The sequence below is a fragment of the Myotis brandtii genome, unplaced genomic scaffold (genome assembly GCF_000412655.1).
Source record: "Myotis brandtii unplaced genomic scaffold, ASM41265v1 scaffold953, whole genome shotgun sequence".
NCBI classification, from domain to species: Eukaryota; Metazoa; Chordata; class Mammalia; order Chiroptera; family Vespertilionidae; genus Myotis; species Myotis brandtii.
This window is the reverse complement of record NW_005371933.1, coordinates 1,702,827-1,722,732: the sequence shown is the minus strand read 5'-3', so window position 1 is coordinate 1,722,732 and position 19,906 is coordinate 1,702,827. Positions and strand designations below refer to the sequence as shown.

Here is a 19,906-nt window from a genome sequence, read left to right as displayed (position 1 = left end):
GTGTGGCCATGGAGATGCATGCTTTGTTGAAAAGAAACAGACCTGCTGGTAGGGGAGGAAGGGGTGTTGTCTGGCTGCACACTTCTACCTCCTCACTTACTAAGGCAGAGGCAACAGGTGGTTGAAGGAGGGACACAGAGGTGGGTTCACAGTGGTGGACACCACAGCTTGCCTGGAGAGTCCAAGGGCAGATCGAAGCTTGTTGACACAGCTTGTGGGGAGGGACCCGGAGGAAAGTAGACTGTTGAGGGCCTTCAGCGCCCCAGGCTCTGGGCAGAAGCTCACATAGCTCATCGGACAAGGCCTTTCCGTGTTCCAGTGGCTGCTTCATTGCACAGAGGACCAGATGAGTGAGGAGAGGGAATTCTCTGGACTGAATGCTGGCCAACAGCGGGAGTCTCTTTCCTAACTGGGCGTGAGGAAGATCCTGGAAGAAAGCAACTTGAACTCTGTAGCATCAAAGTAAAGGAATGCTGGGCAGAGTTAAAATGTGCCCTGAACTTAGGAAAGCAGAGTTTAAAGGGGTAAGAAGATCAATCAGTTAGACAATAGCCATTATGAAAGAATATTGACCATGATATATTAGAGATTATAACAAGATAATGTTAACTGTCTGCTCCATAGTCATCCCAATGGGGAAGAAAATAGAGGAATAGCTGAACTATCAGGAAGATTTGGGTTTAAGACGATATTTACAAAAGTTGAGATGAGAACAAAACAAAGGAGGAGGGAAATCGGAAGGGACAATTCCTTTCAGTCATTTGGGAAATCATTACTGAATGGTTCACTTTGCTGCATGCTAACGAGGTAGCAACAGAGAAGGTATACCCAGCCTTACAGTGTGGCAGGGAACACAGACATCATCAGGTAATTAAAAGTGTGTTGACTCCACAAACTACAAATAGAGGAGAACTTCCTCAGGTTGACTAATGGTAGCTACAAAACCCACAAAGCTAAGATCATACCTACTGGTGAAAAACTGGGCATTTTCTGAAGATCAGTAACAAAAGAATGTCTGCTTTCTCCACCTATACTCAGCATTGTACTAGAAGTTCTAGGCAGGACATTGAACAAGAAAAATAAATCAAAGCCACCCAGATTGGGATGGAAGAAATAGAACTCTCGTTTGCAGATGATATAATTATGTCTATACAAAATCCCGAGGAATCCCTTGAAAACTACTAGAACTAAAAAATGAGTTCAGTAAAGTGGCAGAATGTAAGATCGATATACACAAATTACTTTTATTTCTATATATTAGCAATGAACAATCTGAAACTAAAATTATTTGTAATAGCATCATAAAGAATACAATACTTAGGAATAAATTTAACAAAGAAAGAAAGTGCAGAATTTCTACACTATAAACAAACATTTTTTGAAAGAAAGAATACAATACTTAGGAATAAATTTAACAAAGAAAGTACAGAATTTCTACACTATAAACAAAAATTTTTTGAAAGAAATTAAGGAAGATCTAAAAAAAAACCACAGAGAGACATCTCACATACATGGATCAGAAAACCGTATATCGTATATTGCGAACACGGTGATATCCCCAAATTGATCTGCAGATTTACGCAATTGTTATAACAACCCCAGCTGCCTTTTTTCCCCCTGCAGAATTTAGCAAGCTGATCCTAAAACTTATATTAAATTCAAGGAACCCCAAATCACCAAAACAATCTTGAAAAAGGAAAACCAAGTTGGAGGACTCACACTTCCTGATTTCAAAACTTACTAGACAGCTACAGCGACCAGCCCATTGTATTACTTGCATAAGGACAGATGTAGAACAATGGAATAGAATTTAAAGTTCAGAAATAAATCTTTACATTATGATAAATTGATTTTTGGAAAGGGTGCTAAGACAATACAATGGGGCAAAGAGTAGTCTTTTTGAACAAAAGTAGACACCTGGATACACACATGTAAAATAATAAAGTTGGATACTACATCATATCATATACAAAGTTACATCAAAATGGATCAAAGATCTAACTGTAAGAGATAAACTATAAAAATGTTGGGAGTAAAACATAGAAGTAAATATTCATGATCTTGGGGGTAGGCAATGATTTCTTAGATACAATACCTAAAGTGTAAGTGACAAAAGAAAAAACAGGTAATTTGCATTTCCAAATTAAAAACTCATGTTCTGTAAACAATATCACCAAAAAACTTAAAAGACAACATGAAGAATGAGAGAAAAGTTTTGCAATCACAAACATGATCAAGGGACTTGTACTAGAATACAGGGCTGGCCAAAAATATGTTTACAGTCATAATACAAATAAATAATACAACAATTAATCATAACACAAGAATGAACTTTTGTATATTCACAACTGTAAACGTACTTTTGCCTACCCCTCTATATATATCTTGCAACCCAGTAACAAAAAGACAAATAACCCAATTTTAAAACAGACAAATGATTTAAATAGATATTTCTTTAAAGAAGTTATACTAATGGCCAATAAGCACCAAAAACATACTTAACATCACAAGCCACCAGGGACCTGCAAATCAAAACCACAATGAGATATCACTTCACACCCTCTAGGATGCTATCATAAAAAAGACGGACAACAAGTGCTGTGGAGGATGTGGAGAAATGCACTCTCATTGACTGCTGGTGGGGATGTGAAAACGGTGCAGCCGCTTTGGAAAACAGTTTGGCAGTTCCTCAACATGTTACATATAGAGTTACCATATGACCCAGAAATTCCACTCCTAGGCATACACCCAAGCGAAATAAAAACATACATCCATGCAAAAACTTATATACAAACATTCATAGCAGGATTATCCACAATAAGCCATGAAGTAGAAACAACCTAAATGTCCATCAAATTATGAATGAATGAATAACATATGGTATATTGACAAAAATAAAATATTATTTGACACCAAAAAGAAATGATATCTTGATACATTCTATCACGTGGATGAACCGTGAAAATACCATGCTAAGTGAAAGAAGTCACAAAGGACCACATATTACATGATTCCAATTATATACAGGTACAGAAAGTAGAATAGAGGTTGCCTAGCACTAGAGGTGTCAGGCAAAATTATGAAGTGACCGTTAATGGGCATGGGGTTTCTTTTTGTGGTGATGAAAAATATTCTAAAATTACATTGTGGTGACGGCTGCACAGCACTGTGACTATACTGAAAAGCATCGAACCCTATACCTTAAATGGGTAGACTGTATGGTGTGTGAGTTGCATTATAATAAAGCTCTAAAAAGGGAAAAAGTTGGCAACAACAATAAAAATGTGTTTTGAATGTTATGATTGGGGAAGTGTGATATGTGAGTAAATAACACGGGAACCCAATAGGGCTAAGACCTGAACTCTTAGGAGTTAGGTAACTAACCCCGGGCTGAGCAGACAGTAAGGGCAAAGGCCCTGAGGCTGGGAAAAGAATAAAATACGAAAGGAAATAAAATGATGCTGTGGCGGTGGAAGTAGAGTGCAGGAAGGAGGAGAGACACAGGGGTGGTGAGATGGGAGGGCAGGGACCAGGCGATGCAGACCATGTTCATGATTCCGTACATTTCCTGAATATCAATTGGAAAGCACTGAAGGATTTTCACCTGGGGAGTTCAGTGATTGGATATGAATCTTTTAAAGTGTGCTCAGACTGCAGGAAACTGATTTGAGGGATATGGGTGGACATAGGAAATCAGATAGGGAGCCAATGCAAAAGGCCGGGAGAGATGATGTCTGAGAATCTGAATTGAAGCAACTTTAGGAGAAAGTGGGAGGAAAGGATGTAGAGACAGTTGGCTCTCGATGAGTGTTTTCCTGTAAAGGGAGGAAAGAGATGGAGTTGTGGCTGGAAATTTAAGAGGGAAGCATGTTTAAATTGGAATTAGAAGGCTCCAGAAGAAAGAAAGAGAGGTTTGGTATTCAGAAGTCAGAGGAGAGCATTCATTCAATCAAACCCTTGAGAAGGTGGAAGGTAATTAGATCCAGGACATCCTCAGAGGGATATGCCCTCTAGCATAATGAGAGGAAGGTGGGAGATGATTACAGATAAAAGTGGGTTTGTAGATTTGGAGGCAGGATTTATTCATCCTCCTGCCTCCAATTCTGCGAAGCAACCCATGAGCCAAGAGTGAGTGGATATGCTTTAATAATGTGATGGCAGAGGGCTGTGATTAACAGGGAAGTCGGGGGAGCACTCTTAGGGTGATGACAGGCATTACTGAAAGAGACTGAAATACACATAACCACGCAACTTACATTATACTTCCTTCTGACATAATCTTAAGGAACAGGAAGTGTGAGAAAATTAGTGCAGAGGGAGTTGAGACCCTTTATGGGAGAAAGGATAATTGAGAGTTCAGTTATTTCAAAAGTTCAAGCTTTAGGTCCTACATGCAAAATTAGCTTAAAGATACAATTGAAGAATCCTTCCTGATATTGGAAATCATGCAGATGGAGATAGGAATCAGGCAAATTGGAAATGATCAAGTGTTCTATTTTTAAAAAGGATTGAAAGGGGAATTCAGGAAAATATAGTTGAATCTAATTAACTTGAATCTCTGCAATGTTTGTTGACTTCTGTTCATTAGTAAGCACCAGGTATTCATCAGGAAATGTTTATGCTAAAATATTATTTCTTTATAGAGACCATGTCTGTGTCTTAATTTCAAGGTACATGATTGGGAGATTAAATAAATGCTGTTTACAAAAAGAATAGGACCCCAGAATGTGTTGATCACAGGTCTGCTGCATAGGGGACTGTAAACTCCAAAGGGACATTGGCATATAGAGAATGGTCACCAAAAAGTCCTAGATAAGAACCATCAGAGATAATGAAAGAAGAGAGGCTTTGGGTTAGGCAGCAAAGTATTTGAAGGTCTGGCATGTCCAAGTCTATTTTTCTACAGTGGTCCAGAGAGTAGAGCTTGAAGCATGGATAGAAAGTTCCAGGGAAGTAGATTGTTGCCTCTAGATAAAGAACACCTAACACCTGAAGGTGTCCAACAATGGAAACACAAAATATTGAGCTCCCCAGTTCCGGAATATTCTATCAGACTCTGCAGGGGCTTCTGCTGTAGTAGGGTGGGATGTAGACTATGTATCTGTAGGTCTGTTCTCTGAAAAGTAAAAATGTAGAAGAAAATGTTACATGGGTGTTAATTCTTCAGCACACTCATGCTAGAGAAATAGATGCTGATGTCTACAGATGTCTGTGATGCATCCAAAGCGACATAGTGAGGCAATGGTTGATCTGGGGCTGGACCCAACTTTCACGTCCCCAAGGTCTGATCATTTCTGTTGCTCCACACATTAACGTTTGCTGTGATGAGTGATTGCCTTTCCTCATTGCAACTTCAGTTAAGAATTCTAAAATCAAACCAGGCCCCTATTTTATACCACACACAAAAATCAACTCAAAATAGATTAAAGACTTGAACATAAGATCTTAAACCATAAAACTCCTAGAAGAAAATATAGGGAATAATCATCTTGACATTGGTCTTGACAATGAGTTGTTTGAATGGACACCAAAAGCAAAAGCAACAAAAGGAAAAATAAACAAGAGAGACTATATCAAACTAAAAAGCTTCTGTGCAGGCAAAATAAATCAACAAAAATGAAAAGGCAACCTGCTGAATAGGAGAAAATATTTGCAAATTATATATCTGATAAGGGGTTAATATAAAGAATATATAAAGAACTCATATAACTCAGTAGAAAAAACAAACAATTGATTTAAAAATGGACAGAAAATCTGAATAGATACTTTTCCAAAGAAGATATACAATTGGCCAATGGGCACATGAAAAGTTGCTCAACATGACTAAGCATCAGGAAAATGCCAATCAAAACCACAATAAGATATCAATTCACACCTGCCTGTTGGAATCACTATTATAAAAAAGACAAGAGATAAGTGTTGTACAGAATGTGTGGAAAAGGAAACCCTTGTGCATTGTTGGTGGAAATGTAAATTGATGCAGCCACTATAGAAAACAGTATGGAGGTTCTCCCCAAAATTAAAACTAGAACTACCATATGATTCAGCAATTCTACTTTTGGATATTTATCCAAAGGAAACAAAAACAATAATTTAAAAAGATATCTGCACCCCATGTTCACTGCAGCATTATTTACAATTGCCAAAAGATGGGAACAATTTAAGTGTCCATCAACGGATGAATGGATAAAGAAAATGTGGTGTTTATATACAATGGAATATTACTCAGCCATAAAAAGGAAGGCAGTTCTGCCATTTTCAACGACAGGGATGGACACTGAGGGCATTATGCTAAATAAAATAAGTCAGGCAGAGAAAGACAAAAATACCATATGATTTCACTTTTAATCTAAAAAAACAAAAAACAAAAACCCAAACACAAAAGAAAACTGAACTTATAGATACAGAGAACAGATTGGTCGTTTCCAGAGGTGGGGGTTGGAGTGGGTAAAGGTATAAACTTCCAGTTCTAAGATAGATAAGTCCTGCAGAAGTACAGTGTGGTGACTATAGTGAACAACATTTAGTATATTTGAAAGTTGCTAAGAGAGAAAATCATAAAAGTTCTCATCATAACAAAAAAAATCTGTAACTATGTGTGGTGACAGTTGTTAACTAAACTTATTGTGGTGACCCCTCATTACACACCTTATAGCAGTGATGGCGAACCTATGACACGCTTGTCAGAGGTGACACGCGAACTCATTTTTTTTGGTTGATTTTTCTTTGTTAAATGGCATTTAAATATATAAAATAAATATCAAAAATATAAGTCTTTGTTTTACTATGGTTGCAAATATCAAAAAATTTCTATATGTGACATGGCACCAGAGTTAAGTTAGGGTTTTTCAAAATGCTGACACGCCGAGTTCAAAAGGTTCGCCATCACTGTTCTAACTCCCTCACTCATGACTTTCAGGCCATTCTCTTTCATGAATACCCACTGGCCTCCATGACTTGGATGAAACCTGCAGCACTGGCCTTAAAACCTCAGGTCCCCTTGGCTCACACAAATAAGGGCTCCTTAACCTCTGAGGCTGCTCCCAGGGAGAGGGTCTTGTGTGCAGGTGAAGGGGAATTGGGCCCCAAGAAGAAATGATTCTAAAGCTGCCATGTCTTACCTGGTCTCTGGGGTCTGCTCTACTCCTTGCTTCAGTTGTACATGACCAAGTTCATCCACTAGGAAATAAGCATTCTCATTACAACCAGTCTTTACACTCATGAGCTTCACACAGATCAGGGCAAATGGTACCCTCCTCCCTTGAAAGATCTCTGTCTAGTCTCATCAACCCTTACTGGCTAATTCCAATCCAAGCAGGAGGTCCCGCCCCTGTCACAGCATATCTCTTGCTACTCCCTGCACTGCCAGGCAGTGGGAGGGTAGCTGAGGTCGACCAGCTGGCTGGGCCAGGAGGTTCTTTCCAAAACTCAATGGGAGGAAGTTTAATGTACAGTGAGCTCAGCAGGTGTGCTTCAGTTCCCGCTTGGATTTATGACTTCCACATAATCCTCTGCTTTATTAAGCTATCGGAAAAAAATAAAATGTCTGCCAAGCTCCTAGAGCAGCCTTGGCAGCCAGCAATATATAAAGGCAGTAATTGGAGGCAGGGGGGCCGGCAGCTTGGCTGGCCTCTGACAGACTGTTCGATATCCTCAGGGAGAAAAATGCCCCTGGAATCTGGGGAGGAGAGGAGGGCTGGGCTGGTCCTGTCTCTGGGAGGGCAAGGCGGCTCACCTCCACTTCTGTCAGGTAGAGTCCTTTTCCATCCTTGGAGAGGTTGTGGAAAGTCTCTACGGTAGAGAGGAGAGGAATCAGGACAGGCCCGTATAAAAGCAAGTGCGGTGATTCTGTGTGAAGCCAGAGAAACTCCCTCCCTCTCCACGGGGATGCTTTGGCTCCTGTTCCCTTTCCAGGGACAGCTGGGGCTCAAGTCTTCAGAACTGCTCTGGCTGCTCCGGCCCACATGCCTCTCTCCCTCTTCGTCTCCCTGCACTATGCGTCTCCTCACTTGGCCGTGGGGCGGTGTGGGCTTGTCTTTGGAAGTATTTCCGGAGCATCATTTGGGGAACGAACCTCCCCCATCCAACTGAGAACTCTCTGGAACAGGTTTATGCCTCAGGCTTTTCATTTACCCTCCCAGGACTCCGTTCTCACAATCTTTTATTTTTATTTTTTTGGATAATCCTCACTGGAGGATATTTTTTCCATTGATTTTTAGAGGGAGAGGAAGGCAGGGGTAGAGACAGAGAGGGAGAAGCATCAATGTGAGAGAGACACATCAATTGGTTGCCTCCAGTGCGCTCCCAAACCAGGGCCAGAGATTGAGCCTATAACCGAGGTATGTGCCTTGACTGAAATCGAACGTGGGACCCTTCAGTCCGGGCCTACACTCTAACCACCAAGCCAAATCAGCTAGGGCTGTTCTCACCATCTTAACATGAATCGTCTAGCTCAGAGCGGTAGGGTTTACAGTGATGCTACGAGGCAGGGCGGTGTAAGGATTAGAGCTGAGGCCAGATGCCACTGCTACCTCAACCACGGCAGGTCCATTTTGAGCTATTTTGTAGCTTGGGGTTTCACATAAGATTTCATTTACAACAAAGGGGTATGCTGCTAAAAAGCGTCAAACCTCTGGCCTACAGAGCTGAGTTTCTGCGGCCTGGGGAAAGACCTCCTGCCCCCAGCTATTTGCTGGCGTGTGCAATTCCTCCTGCAGAGACCAAGTCATTCGCCACATGACTACAGAGCAGGTTTAAACTATAAACACAATCTGGAGAGGGACCCAGTGATTCGGCCGTGACCCTGGAAGGAGCACTGAGTAAACAGGGTGACGAGGAGACGAGAGCCCGGGATAGGGGATCTCCTGGAGAGAAAAGGGTGCAGAAGGAGCCTGGGGACACCAGCCGGTGACACCAGTACGCAGGCTAGCGCTGGCTCTGTCTCCTGGGGCAACAGCTCCTGGGGCAGGACTGCAGGCTGCCCACTGCCCAGGCTGGGGCAGGAGTGCATCCCTGGTCCCCTCCTGGGTTTCTGGTCACTGGGAAGGTCTCCAGGGTGTCCCCACGTGACACTTACTTGCCATGGCTTCCAGCCGCATCAGGAAGCAGACCAGGCTGGGGAAGCTGACCCGGCCGGTGCTGTCGCTGTACCTGAGGGAGACGAGATCCAGCAGCTCGCTGCCGACGGAGACCCCTGCAAGGAAGTCTGGGCCACAGGTTTCCTGACTCAACCTTTGTGCGAGCCGTTCCCCACGTGGCGCAGTGGAGACGGTGATTCCCGCCCTTCCCAGTTTCAGAGTCGTGGAGACCATCGAATGAGATGACCTGAGGACAAGTCCTTGCCCGACCACCAGGCGCTCCTGCAGGGCTGCATCCTTAGCCCGGGACTGAAAGCTCTGCCTCCTTGCAGCAGAGAGATGCCATTGATTTCGTTTAGCCCCAAACCCTCTGTGGCGAGTGCACCAGCCTGCCCGTGGGTGTTGAACCCCGACGGCCCGGATGCCAAGATGAAGAGTCCCCAAGGGCGGTGTGGTGGTAGGGTTTCAATCATGTGGCTTACCCTCTCGCAGTTAGAGCTGTGCTGGGGAGAAGGCAGCCGGCAGCATTGACTGGCACGTGAGAACTCGGGCAAAGGAAGCAGAGTCTGAGCCCAGAGCTGGAGGCCCCAGAGGCTGGTGTAAACCAGGGGAGGCCACGAAGCCACAGCTCTGCTGGTCCTGACTGCCCGCTCCGCTGCACCAGCCTTGCCTGCAGCCCGTGAGGGGTGTGCCACACACACACACACGCACACACACACACGCTGCCGCCCTCCATCATCGGGCTCAGAGGGTCCCTGCTTTACCTGTATCCTTTATGGCCCTCCACAAATCCGAGCTCAGGAAAACGCCTGTGTTCCTCTGGGTGTTCTGGAAAACGCTCTGACACGGGAGAGAGGCCAGGAGCCTGTGTGAGTCCCAGGGCCCATCGTGAAGAGGACGTCCTGGGAGAGGGAGGTCCCGCAAATCCCTTTGCCATCCCTGGAGGCTCAGCTCAGAGACAGGCAGGGCACCCAGCGGGGGATGGGGAGGCAGCCCACTCTGACCTCCAGCTGCAGTGCTAGGGGGTTTTCTTCTTCCCCAACCCCCTCTCCCAACCTGCTCTCTCCTCTCCCTCACCCTGCACTGGGCTCCTGACACTCAGGCAGCTCGCTGCCTTCTGGGGAGCTGGGGAGCTCTCGAAAGAGTCTGCACGGGGTGATGAAGAGCACAGACTGGCTTACGGCCCGGCGTGTACCTTGGGCAGGTTACTGCCTCTTCCCAGGCCTGCTTCCCCATCGGCAGCACAGGCCCAAGGGCCTGGCTCCCAGGTGAGTTGCCGGGAGTAAATGTGCAGATATCTATGTATAAAGTGCCGGGAGGGTGCCCTGCACATAGTGAGCGAGTGCAGGGAGCACCAAGGCAGGCGAGGGCTGTGTCCAGGACCAAGCTGTGTCCCAGGCCATAGCAACCCCAACGCCTCAACCTCTACAGGGGGCTCTCCCTCTCCAGCATGGTTCTGCCTCTCCTGATTCACACACTAACCCTGATTGTCCCATACTTCACAGGTGAGGAAGCATGCCCAGGCCGGGGAGGGACTGCTTTGGGCTAAGCATGCAGGTCGTGGGACTCCAGCTGGTGTGTCTGAGGCTGACTTCAGAAGACAGTCAGTGGGAGATAGCAGCTTTACCCTTTCTGGCCTTACCTGGCTTTGTTGGTGAGTATAACCACCAAGTTCTCAGAGAGGTATTCATCCCCTCACTCACTCAGTAATTCATAGTTTGGTCATTTGTTTAGCACGTTGAGCACCTACTGTGTGCTAGACACTAAGGAAGGCAGTGGGGAAGGAAGATGGCTATGAGGAAGCCCTAGCCCTGGAGGACCCCACAACCTAATGGGGGGCATGTCAGCCACTGCAGTGCCTGCAAGACCCCAAATGACCCAAGTTGGGGATCAGGTGATAACCTGGGACAGCCACACACACAGGGACTTTAGTTTCCTGCTGCGAGTTCAAGTGTTAGGAGCTGAGGGGAGAACTCACAGGGCCTCTGGGGTGGACAAGACCCCCCAGGGAGGCCCTGCGGGAATGTTGTGTCTGAGCTGGACTCCCAGGGTGGGTGGGCGCTGCCCAGGCTGGGAGTGCAGGGAGGACGAGCAAGGAGTCTCCTAGTTGGGGTCTGCAGGGGTGCGTGGAGCAAGTGGAAGGGCCTCTCCTGGACCCTAAAGGAGGCTCATAACTCAGAGGATCTGGAGCAGAGCTCTGAGGAGGTTAGAGTTTGTCCTGAGCACTGGGATGGCCACACACATCTGTGGTTTTGATGTACCTTCCAGCACGTGGAGGGGCAGGGAAGGAGATGAACTGGCAGCCTGGGGATGCGGCCGTGTGCCAGGGAGGGATGTGGGGGCAAGGATAGCTGGTGGTTTAGCTACACTCCACGGAGAGCCCTTTCTCTCCACCCTCCAAGAGTGATCCTCACCCTGCCACTCCATCGGGCACTGCCTTCTGGTGACGCATGTATGTCTCCCCAAACACAATGGGAGTTCTCTTTGAGGCCTGGTGAGGCTCCTTTTCTTTGCACCCCTCAACCTGGGTGCAGGAGAAAGTGCTCACTACTATCTGCTAAACGGGATGGAACAAGAGTGCTAGTCCAAAGCAAACATGCCGGTACCTGGCAGCTGATGAGTCGGCTCCACAGCCTGGAGAACTCCTCCTCGTCGAGCTGCCCGTTCACTTTCAGCTGCCGGGAGTTAAGAGTTAACCAGTCCAGCGTGCACTGAGCAGAGGGGCCGCAGGTCCCACCAACAAGCCCTCCATCCTTCAACTAGTGACACGGACGGGGACTGGGCCTCACGCCAGCTGGCTCCTGCTGCGTCTGAAAGGGACCTGGCTTAGATTTATTTTACAAGGGGAAATGGAGAATTGGAAGGAGAAGAAAGCCCTGAGAAAGGGGAGGCCAACATCTCTTGCATCCAGGGGAAGAGAGAGAGCCCCAACCACAACCTTCACCAGTTGAGTGGGAACAAGCCTGAGGGGGTCATGGCAATTTCTGAAACAGCCCGAGACGTGAACGTGGGCCAGGTGTGCATGTGAATGGATGTCTTAAAACCAGCCCTAGCCATTCCATATGATGGATTTCATGAGAACTGATGACAAGAAAAGAATGGATCTCGGAGGGCCTGGAGTGTGAGTAGGAGGAAGGGTAGAAAAGACCCATCTGCTTTGCTGGGGCGGGGGGTGGGGGGCGCGGCGGGTGACTCCTCCAGGGCTACCTGCCCCAGGCTGGGGGGCTGCTATGGCTGTTTTGATTCATCTGCTGGCAGAGACAGGGCCTGATATATAATTTCATCAAGAAGCCCTCTTGTTTGACAGCGATGACCTTCAAATTCCCAATCAAGTCCTGTTAGGAGTGAAAGAGCAGGGTTTGTCTTCCTCCCAGGAGACCACCTGCACCGAGGGGAGTGCTACAGGCATGCTGGGGGCTATGCACACCGGAAGATGGTCTTTCCTGTCTGCCAGGGGAGGGCCCACATGGCTCATCAGAGAAAGAAGCCAGGAGGGGAGGCAGGAGACCTGGGTTTGATTCCCTGCTCTGCCACGTGACTATGGAAACTGGACAAGTCACTGGATGGCCGACCCTGTCTCCCATCTGCCCCTGGGGTCCAACTGCTGTGTACAGACTGAGGACTTCTCCACAAGTTTCAGTGCTTCTGTAGTTGCTTGAGAGATGGTAACTATTGTCATTGTTGCTGCGGCTATTATTAAAAATATATATTTTTATTGATTTCAGAGAGGAAGGGAGAGGGATGGAGAGATAGAAACATCAATGATGAAAGAGAATCATTGATCGGCTGCTTCCTGCACACCCCGTATTGGGGACTAAGCCCGCAACTCTGGCATGTGCCCTTGACTGGAATCAAACCTGGGACCCTTCAGTCCGCAGGCTGACACTCTATCCACTGAGCCAAACCAGCTAGGGCATTACAGTTACCAGTATTTTGGAGAGTTAGGGGGTTAGACTAGAATCCACAGAAAGCCAGGCCCTTTGGTGAGCTTGCAGAACCAAAAAAAGAGAAAATACTGAGAGAAAGGGTTCTGTAACATCTCATTAGATTCCTTGGGAGGCCCACAGAGCAGATGGGGACGGCTGGGAGATGACTGCAAAGGATACATCCATCAGCGCCACGATGCTCCGGCACTCATCCAAAGAGAAGGTGTCCGCTGGAGGTCCTGAGGGGGCAGAACAGGCGGGACTGAAGGGTCAGGGAGGGTGACATTGGGCTGGCTCGGCAGTGGGGATGACGTTGGGAACAGCAGGTCCTTACCTTTCAGGAATTCCTGGTTGAGAAGTCTCTGAAGCTGGGTGGCATCAATGCCTAGTCCCTGGTCCAAACAAAGGAGGAATTATCCAGTGCCCAGGAGCTGAGGGACACATCTGCCTGGCTCTGAAAAGCACTCAGATTGCTAGTCACAGTTCCCACCCAGTGCCCAGCTCATCTTTGTCAGGAAGCCTCTCCTGATGGCTCCGGGCCACGGTGATACTCCCTCCCCAGAACCTCTGTGGTGCTGATTACTCCCGAGGGTTGATACCTTGTGTGGGTACCTTGCATTTATCTCTTCATTCATGATTGGATTGAAAGCAGTGTTTGCTTCCCCCCCACCATGCTTTGCACTTGGGAGTCCCTCAGGAGAAGTATTGCTGAATGAATCAATTCAGCCCCATAGGTATGTTTCCCCATCTGCTTCCAGAAAGAGACTAAGAAAATATGACTATTGAATGTACATGTGTGGGGTTGTGGAGGTGGGGGGAGTGAGAGGAGATTAAAATGCTGGGAACCTGAGCTAAGAGAAGCTGCTCTAATTGAACCCATTACTTAATGCTAGTCTTCCCAGACACTGAAGCAGGAAGGGGGAAGCAATTGAGGTTAAGGGGAGAGAAACATTTCCTGGCCTGAACTTCTGGAGGCATTAACTGAATTCAATTTTCTATGAGGGACATTGAGTGGCTGTAAGGGCAGTGTCTTCCATGATGATTTTACAGAGAAGAGCTGCTCTACACGTGGCCGTTTCTTACACCAGCCTGGTCAAAGCTGAGGGGATGATGGGACATTAACACCCTGGCAAAGCATTTACACGGGGAAGGAGTTGGAGTGAGGACTCCCAGCGGGTGGCTTTGCAGAGTGGTGCTGGGTCAGGTGGAAGAAGGTGCCTCCTTAGGGTCTTCTGAGAACCAGCACCCCATAGAGGACATGCTGTCCCCAGGGTTGGCCTCATCACACAGAACTGAAAGCAAGAACAATCCTGCAGCTTGTACTTTAGCTAGAAGGATGACCCCTCATGAGGCCCCCAGAAATGCTGCCAGTGTCTGAAATTGGCCTTTAGGTCATTCCTCCAATGTCTCATGGGTCAGGGAAGTCCTTTTGGTGTGCCCACCATCAACTGAGTTTTTTCCTCAAAAGAAACATGGCACCTTGCTTTGCAGAGCAGCTGACATGTTGGTGAGGAACTCCAACCAACGAGAAGATAAGCAGCTTTGACGCATGGATCCTATCTCCCTCTTGCAGGTCTCCCAACCTCCCAGCACAGCCCCTGACCTGGACCCTGGACCAGTCACCACCAGGATGTTTGAGGAGATGAGGCTAGGAATGGAGATGAACTTTGCCTCAACGAATTCCCAAAGAATTGCACTCTGTCTGTACCACCTCAGTGGAAGTTCTCGAGTTCTGACACTGCATTCCCAAAGCGTAGCATGGTACTTGGAATGTCCTAGGTATTGGGACATGTTTACCAACTAAATAAATGATGGATGGGTGGGCCTGGCCTGCCCCATTAGCAACCTGTCCTTGCTGGCCACAGGTAGCCACTGGGTTATGGCACCATCCCCACTACCATGTCTGATGAAGGTGACTCTTGGTAATGGTAGCAGTCCTAGTAAGTCACTGTATTCATTTAAATCTAGGTAAACGGATACAAGAGATCAGGAGAAAGGACACAGTGAGCACATGGGATTTTTTTTTTTTTTTGCTTTCACAACTTTTGAGTATAGCTTGCAGGTTTTGCAGAAAGATGCCGGGTTGATGCTGCTCAAGGGTGTCCGGGCAAGGGGTGAGAAGGGACTGGAGTCCAGACTGGGTTCTACTCCCAGCTGTTTGGCACCAATCTGTGCCTCATTTCTACAAAGGCCCCATATGGGCTCCAGTGACCCTCTCTGAGAGACATTTGGTTGTTGTTTAGAAAAGTCCTAATTAGGGAATCCGTACCATTTATCATCTCCCAATTTATCACTATATTTCAGATGTGCAGGTGCATAGACCATGTTGAGGATTTGCCACTCACCCCTGAAGGAAGTTTGGTCTCAGGTACCTAGTCAGGTCCTGCTGATCAGCTTGAGGCAGTGACCTGAGCTTGGGCATCTGCTCTAGGGGAAGCTAATCTCTCTTAATTCAGTGCAGATTGACTGAGCACCTTCTCTGTGCCAAGGGCAGTGATAGGTCTGGGGACAAGGAATGCATATGATGTCATCCCTGCCTTCAGGACCTCACAGACTGTATCAGGTCAAGAGCCTTTTGAATCAGCCCAGATGTGGACCTGAATCCTGGGCCCATATTAATTTCAAGGAGGTGCTCCTTGCAACCTGCACCCTACATGCCAGCCACATTCTTTACTTCTCCTTGAGTTTTCCTCTGAGCCCAGGCTCCTGAATGATTTCCCTTTGGGCTGCCTGCCTCCTGGCTATCACCACCCCAGCAGCCGTCTGAATGTCTGGCATCCATCCTGTCCTTGGCCTCTGCCTGGCCCGGGGCTGGCACCATGCACACGATCATCTGTATCACTTTCCACCCAACATGATTATTAATGGTAAAAAGCCCATCGTGCAGAGCCCTTGGCAGCTGTTTTTATCCTGACAAGTCAAGGAGTTCTTTATAACGGTTTATAAAACCATTAAGAAAATCCCCTGTGTACATAGGTGGTTTGCTTGGCAGGAAGAGTTCTGTTGGTGATTTCTGCAGCTGGCTATCTCCCGGGAGGAATGATGCCAAGGTTGGTGGGAGCTGGCAGAGCAGGAGAAGGAAAGATTTCAAGGGATGTTGCCAGCTGCTTGTTTACAGATTTAAAAAGCTCTACATTCCATCCCAGACGTCACCCAGGTGGGACATCATTTCGCTCCAGAGTTTGGTAGCCAGATCAGTTCCGGAGATGTCCAGAGAAGGAGGCCGATAAAATAACCCGTGAAGTTACCTTTCCTCTCCTTATCCTGATAAAAGCCTGGGACAGATTTCCTTCCCTCTGGTCCCTCTATTACCTGTCCCCATGCTGAGTACCATACCTGCTGGGCGTATTTGTAGAAAATGCTTTGTTGGGAGCCATTTTCTGGAAGACTTGCCTGGATCAAAGGGAAAATAGCCCACATCAAATTTTTGGAAAAGGAAGGCACCTGTCTGGCACAGTGAGGGCACAAGAACCCCCCACCTGGATCTGGGACAGAGGCTTCATCCAGCAATCGGGTGAAACCTTTAGGGGAAGGGGAAAGTGGAAGTTGGTGGAAAGAAGATGGTTGGGCCCAGCCTGGCCTTGGAGGCCTGGCCTTCTCCCCTCTGCCCGGCCCCTTTGAGCCATCATCATCCCCTTATAATGTTTGTTTTCATTGGTCAGTGATGACGCAAGAAGGAAGAAGATAGAAGCTCTTGGGGATGGAATGTGGCCAATAGCAACCTGCACCCTACATGCCAGCCACATTTTTTACTTCTCCTTGAGTTTTCCTCTGAGCCCAGGCTCCTGAATGATTTCCCTTTGGGCTGCCTCCTGGCCATCACCGCCCCAGCAGCCGTCTGAATGTCTGGCATCCATCCTGTCCTTGGCCTCTGCCTGGCCCGGGGCTGGCACCATGCACACGATCATCTGTATCACTTTCCACCCAACATGATTATTAATGGTAAAAAGCCCATCGTGCAGAGCCCTTGGCAGCTGTTTTTATCCTGACAAGTCAAGGAGTTCTTTATAACGGTTTATAAAACCATTAAGAAAATCCCCTGTGTACATAGGTGGTTTGCTTGGCAGGAAGAGTTCTGTTGGTGATTTCTGCAGCTGGCTATCTCCCGGGAGGAATGATGCCAAGGTTGGTGGGAGCTGGCAGAGCAGGAGAAGGAAAGATTTCAAGGGATGTTGCCAGCTGCTTGTTTACAGATTTAAAAAGCTCTACATTCCATCCCAGACGTCACCCAGGTGGGACATCATTTCGCTCCAGAGTTTGGTAGCCAGATCAGTTCCGGAGATGTCCAGAGAAGGAGGCCGATAAAATAACCCGTGAAGTTACCTTTCCTCTCCTTATCCTGATAAAAGCCTGGGACAGATTTCCTTCCCTCTGGTCCCTCTATTACCTGTCCCCATGCTGAGTACCATACCTGCTGGGCGTATTTGTAGAAAATGCTTTGTTGGGAGCCATTTTCTGGAAGACTTGCCTAGATCAAAGGGAAAATAGCCCACATCAAAGTTTTGGAAAAGGAAGGCACCTGTCTGGCACAGTGAGGGCACAAGAACCCCCCACCTGGATCTGGGACAGAGGCTTCATCCAGCAATCGGGTGAAACCTTTAGGGGAAGGGGAAAGTGGAAGTTGGTGGAAAGAAGATGGTTGGGCCCAGCCTGGCCTTGGAGGCCTGGCCTTCTCCCCTCTGCCCAGCCCCTTTGAGCCATCATCGTCCCATTATAATGTTTGTTTTCATTGGTCAGTGATGAGGAAAGAAGGAGGAAGATAGAAGCTCTTGGGGATGGAATGTGGCCAATGAGACCTAGCCACCACCTTCCTGCACACCTACCTGCAGTGCTCTGAGGTTGAAACCGCTGCCCAGGTTCCTAGAAAATCAGGGGGACAGTGTGACAAGGATGCCCGCTCACTGTTCAAAGGGGCCTTGCATATGGAGGGCACCCCAGGGGGCACCGACGCCAAGGACCGAGTGGAGCGCCCTAGGCACAGCCGGCTGTGAAGTGGGCGGCTCTGACAGTTGGCAGACAATGACCAGCATGACCACATGTCCAGTCTTTTGGGCCATCTGGTCCTTAACCATTTAGGAAGTGGTTCCTTTCACAAGATACGCATGGACAGCAGCCCTCATTGCCAGGATGGCAGGTAAGCGTCACCTCAAGTTGTGACCCTGACTGGTATCCCAGTGGCTGCCTGGCATGCTGGACTGAGAAGGCTCCGTCCATGCTCCACTGTGAAGACCGCCATGACCACGGAGATGTCTGCCTCAGGTCCAGGAGGGGGTGAGGTGAGCTGCCCAGCAGGGTGTACATTTGCTGACCCGTCTTGACCATGAACATGGCATTGAATGTGTTTTAATGAAATTAGGTAGAATTTTCAGTTAGAACCCCAGAGGTTCTTACCGGTCCGGGTCTGGCATTTTCAGGAAGATTCGAAGCAAGAACTCAACTGCTTCTCTGCGCGCAGACGCGACCGCCACATAGGTCCCCGGGCTCAGCGTGAAGCACTTTGTGAGGTTGTACTTGGCTTTAGTCACGATGCCCTTGTCAGCACTTCTGAATCGGGAAAAAAAGGTGGACGGCAGTCTCTCCCGGAAGTGCTGAAACTAGAGGAAACACGGGGACGGTGAGAAAGCCCCCGTGGGTGTGCGTCCCAGCCACCAGGGAGACCCTCCACCTTCCAGACGCCTCCCCATTAACCAAACAGGCCCTAATGAGGGAGACGGTGCTAGGCCAAACCCTCAAAATGCAAGAGGGTTTAGAGTCCCAGCCGTGGGCAAACTAGGGCCCGCGGGCCGGATCCCGCCCGTTTGAAATGAATAAAACTAAAAAAAAAAAAAGACCGTACCCTTTTATGTAATGATGTTTACTTTGACTTTATATTAGTTCACACAAACACTCCATCCATGCTTTTGTTCCGGCCCTCCGGTCCAGTTTAAGAACCCATTGTGGCCCTCGAGTCAAAAAGTTTGCCCACCCCTGGGATAGACCGTTATTTAATATAGATGCTAACACTATAATGAACGCAAAGAAATATGACAAGAGGTTTCATTTCATTAAATCTAACAGCATCCTGGATTCTGGGTTTACCTCTCTGCTTACCTATATATGAAGAATTTCATGGAAACTAGTGAGACTGTTTTAACACTGGGTTCCTCCGGGAGCCCCCAGGCCCCTCTGCCCTGTGCCTTCTGCGAAGCTCTCTCTGTATTGCCACAGTGGGGCTCCCTGCACTTCCTCCATTTCATCTTCCCAGCAGAGCCCTGAAATTTCTTCTCATTGGAGAATAATAGGCCCTGATCATTTTCCTTTTATTTCAATATTTTCTTAGAGATAAAACAATAAATATAACGCAGTTCCCATTACCGATGTCACATACATATTACACAATAAAAGCCCCTTACTAAATAAATTTTCCCCAGTACAGTCGAGCATGGGCATTCCATTTAGAATGGTTACACTGCATGACATGACTATTTGTGAGCTCCGCCTTGGGGGAAAACAAGGAGAAGGGGAGAGGGCTTTTTTTGTTCTTTTTTTCAGGGGGTGGAAACAGGGCTGTGCTACAAGATGAGACGGGAGACAGGCGGCTATCCTAAGAATGCACCAGAGTTCTGGATGGAATCTCCAAAGTGATGCTGTTGACATGCCCAGCAGCCCCAGTGGGTTGGGAGCCTGACTTGCTTGAGCCCTTCTGGCAAAAGTAATGATGAGCTTAGTTATTCTGCACAGCCAGCACCGTCCTGTGGCTCTGTGTGTGTGTGTGCGTGCGTGCATGCACACACGTACGCACATGTGGGTATCGTGTCCTCTACAATGTAGAAGATAAGGTTTTCCTTGCTTCCCTGCTCTCCTGCCCTCCTCCCTCCACTGGACCCTCATTGCCCTGCCCAGACTCCTGACCCTGCAGAACTG

The 19,906-nt window shown here is 47.5% G+C and overlaps 1 protein-coding gene across 1 annotated transcript in view; it reads right to left on the bottom strand.

Moving 5' to 3' along the window:
- Window positions 1-5,039: 5,039 nt before the first annotated feature.
- Window positions 5,040-19,906, bottom strand: part of CAPN13 (calpain 13) — a 66,127-nt gene continuing 51,260 nt past the window's right edge. Inside the window, exons 13-23 of the mRNA XM_014533215.1 lie at window positions 18,395-18,597; window positions 17,827-17,863; window positions 17,415-17,471; window positions 13,338-13,395; window positions 13,184-13,242; window positions 11,684-11,752; window positions 9,842-9,917; window positions 9,077-9,205; window positions 7,736-7,791; window positions 7,122-7,179; window positions 5,040-5,116 (exon numbers count right to left, since the gene is read on the bottom strand). Of these exons, the coding sequence (XP_014388701.1) occupies window positions 7,153-7,179; window positions 7,736-7,791; window positions 9,077-9,205; window positions 9,842-9,917; window positions 11,684-11,752; window positions 13,184-13,242; window positions 13,338-13,395; window positions 17,415-17,471; window positions 17,827-17,863; window positions 18,395-18,597 (771 nt within the window). The 3' untranslated portion in view covers window positions 5,040-5,116; window positions 7,122-7,152. The remainder of the gene's footprint in view (window positions 5,117-7,121; window positions 7,180-7,735; window positions 7,792-9,076; window positions 9,206-9,841; window positions 9,918-11,683; window positions 11,753-13,183; window positions 13,243-13,337; window positions 13,396-17,414; window positions 17,472-17,826; window positions 17,864-18,394; window positions 18,598-19,906) is intronic.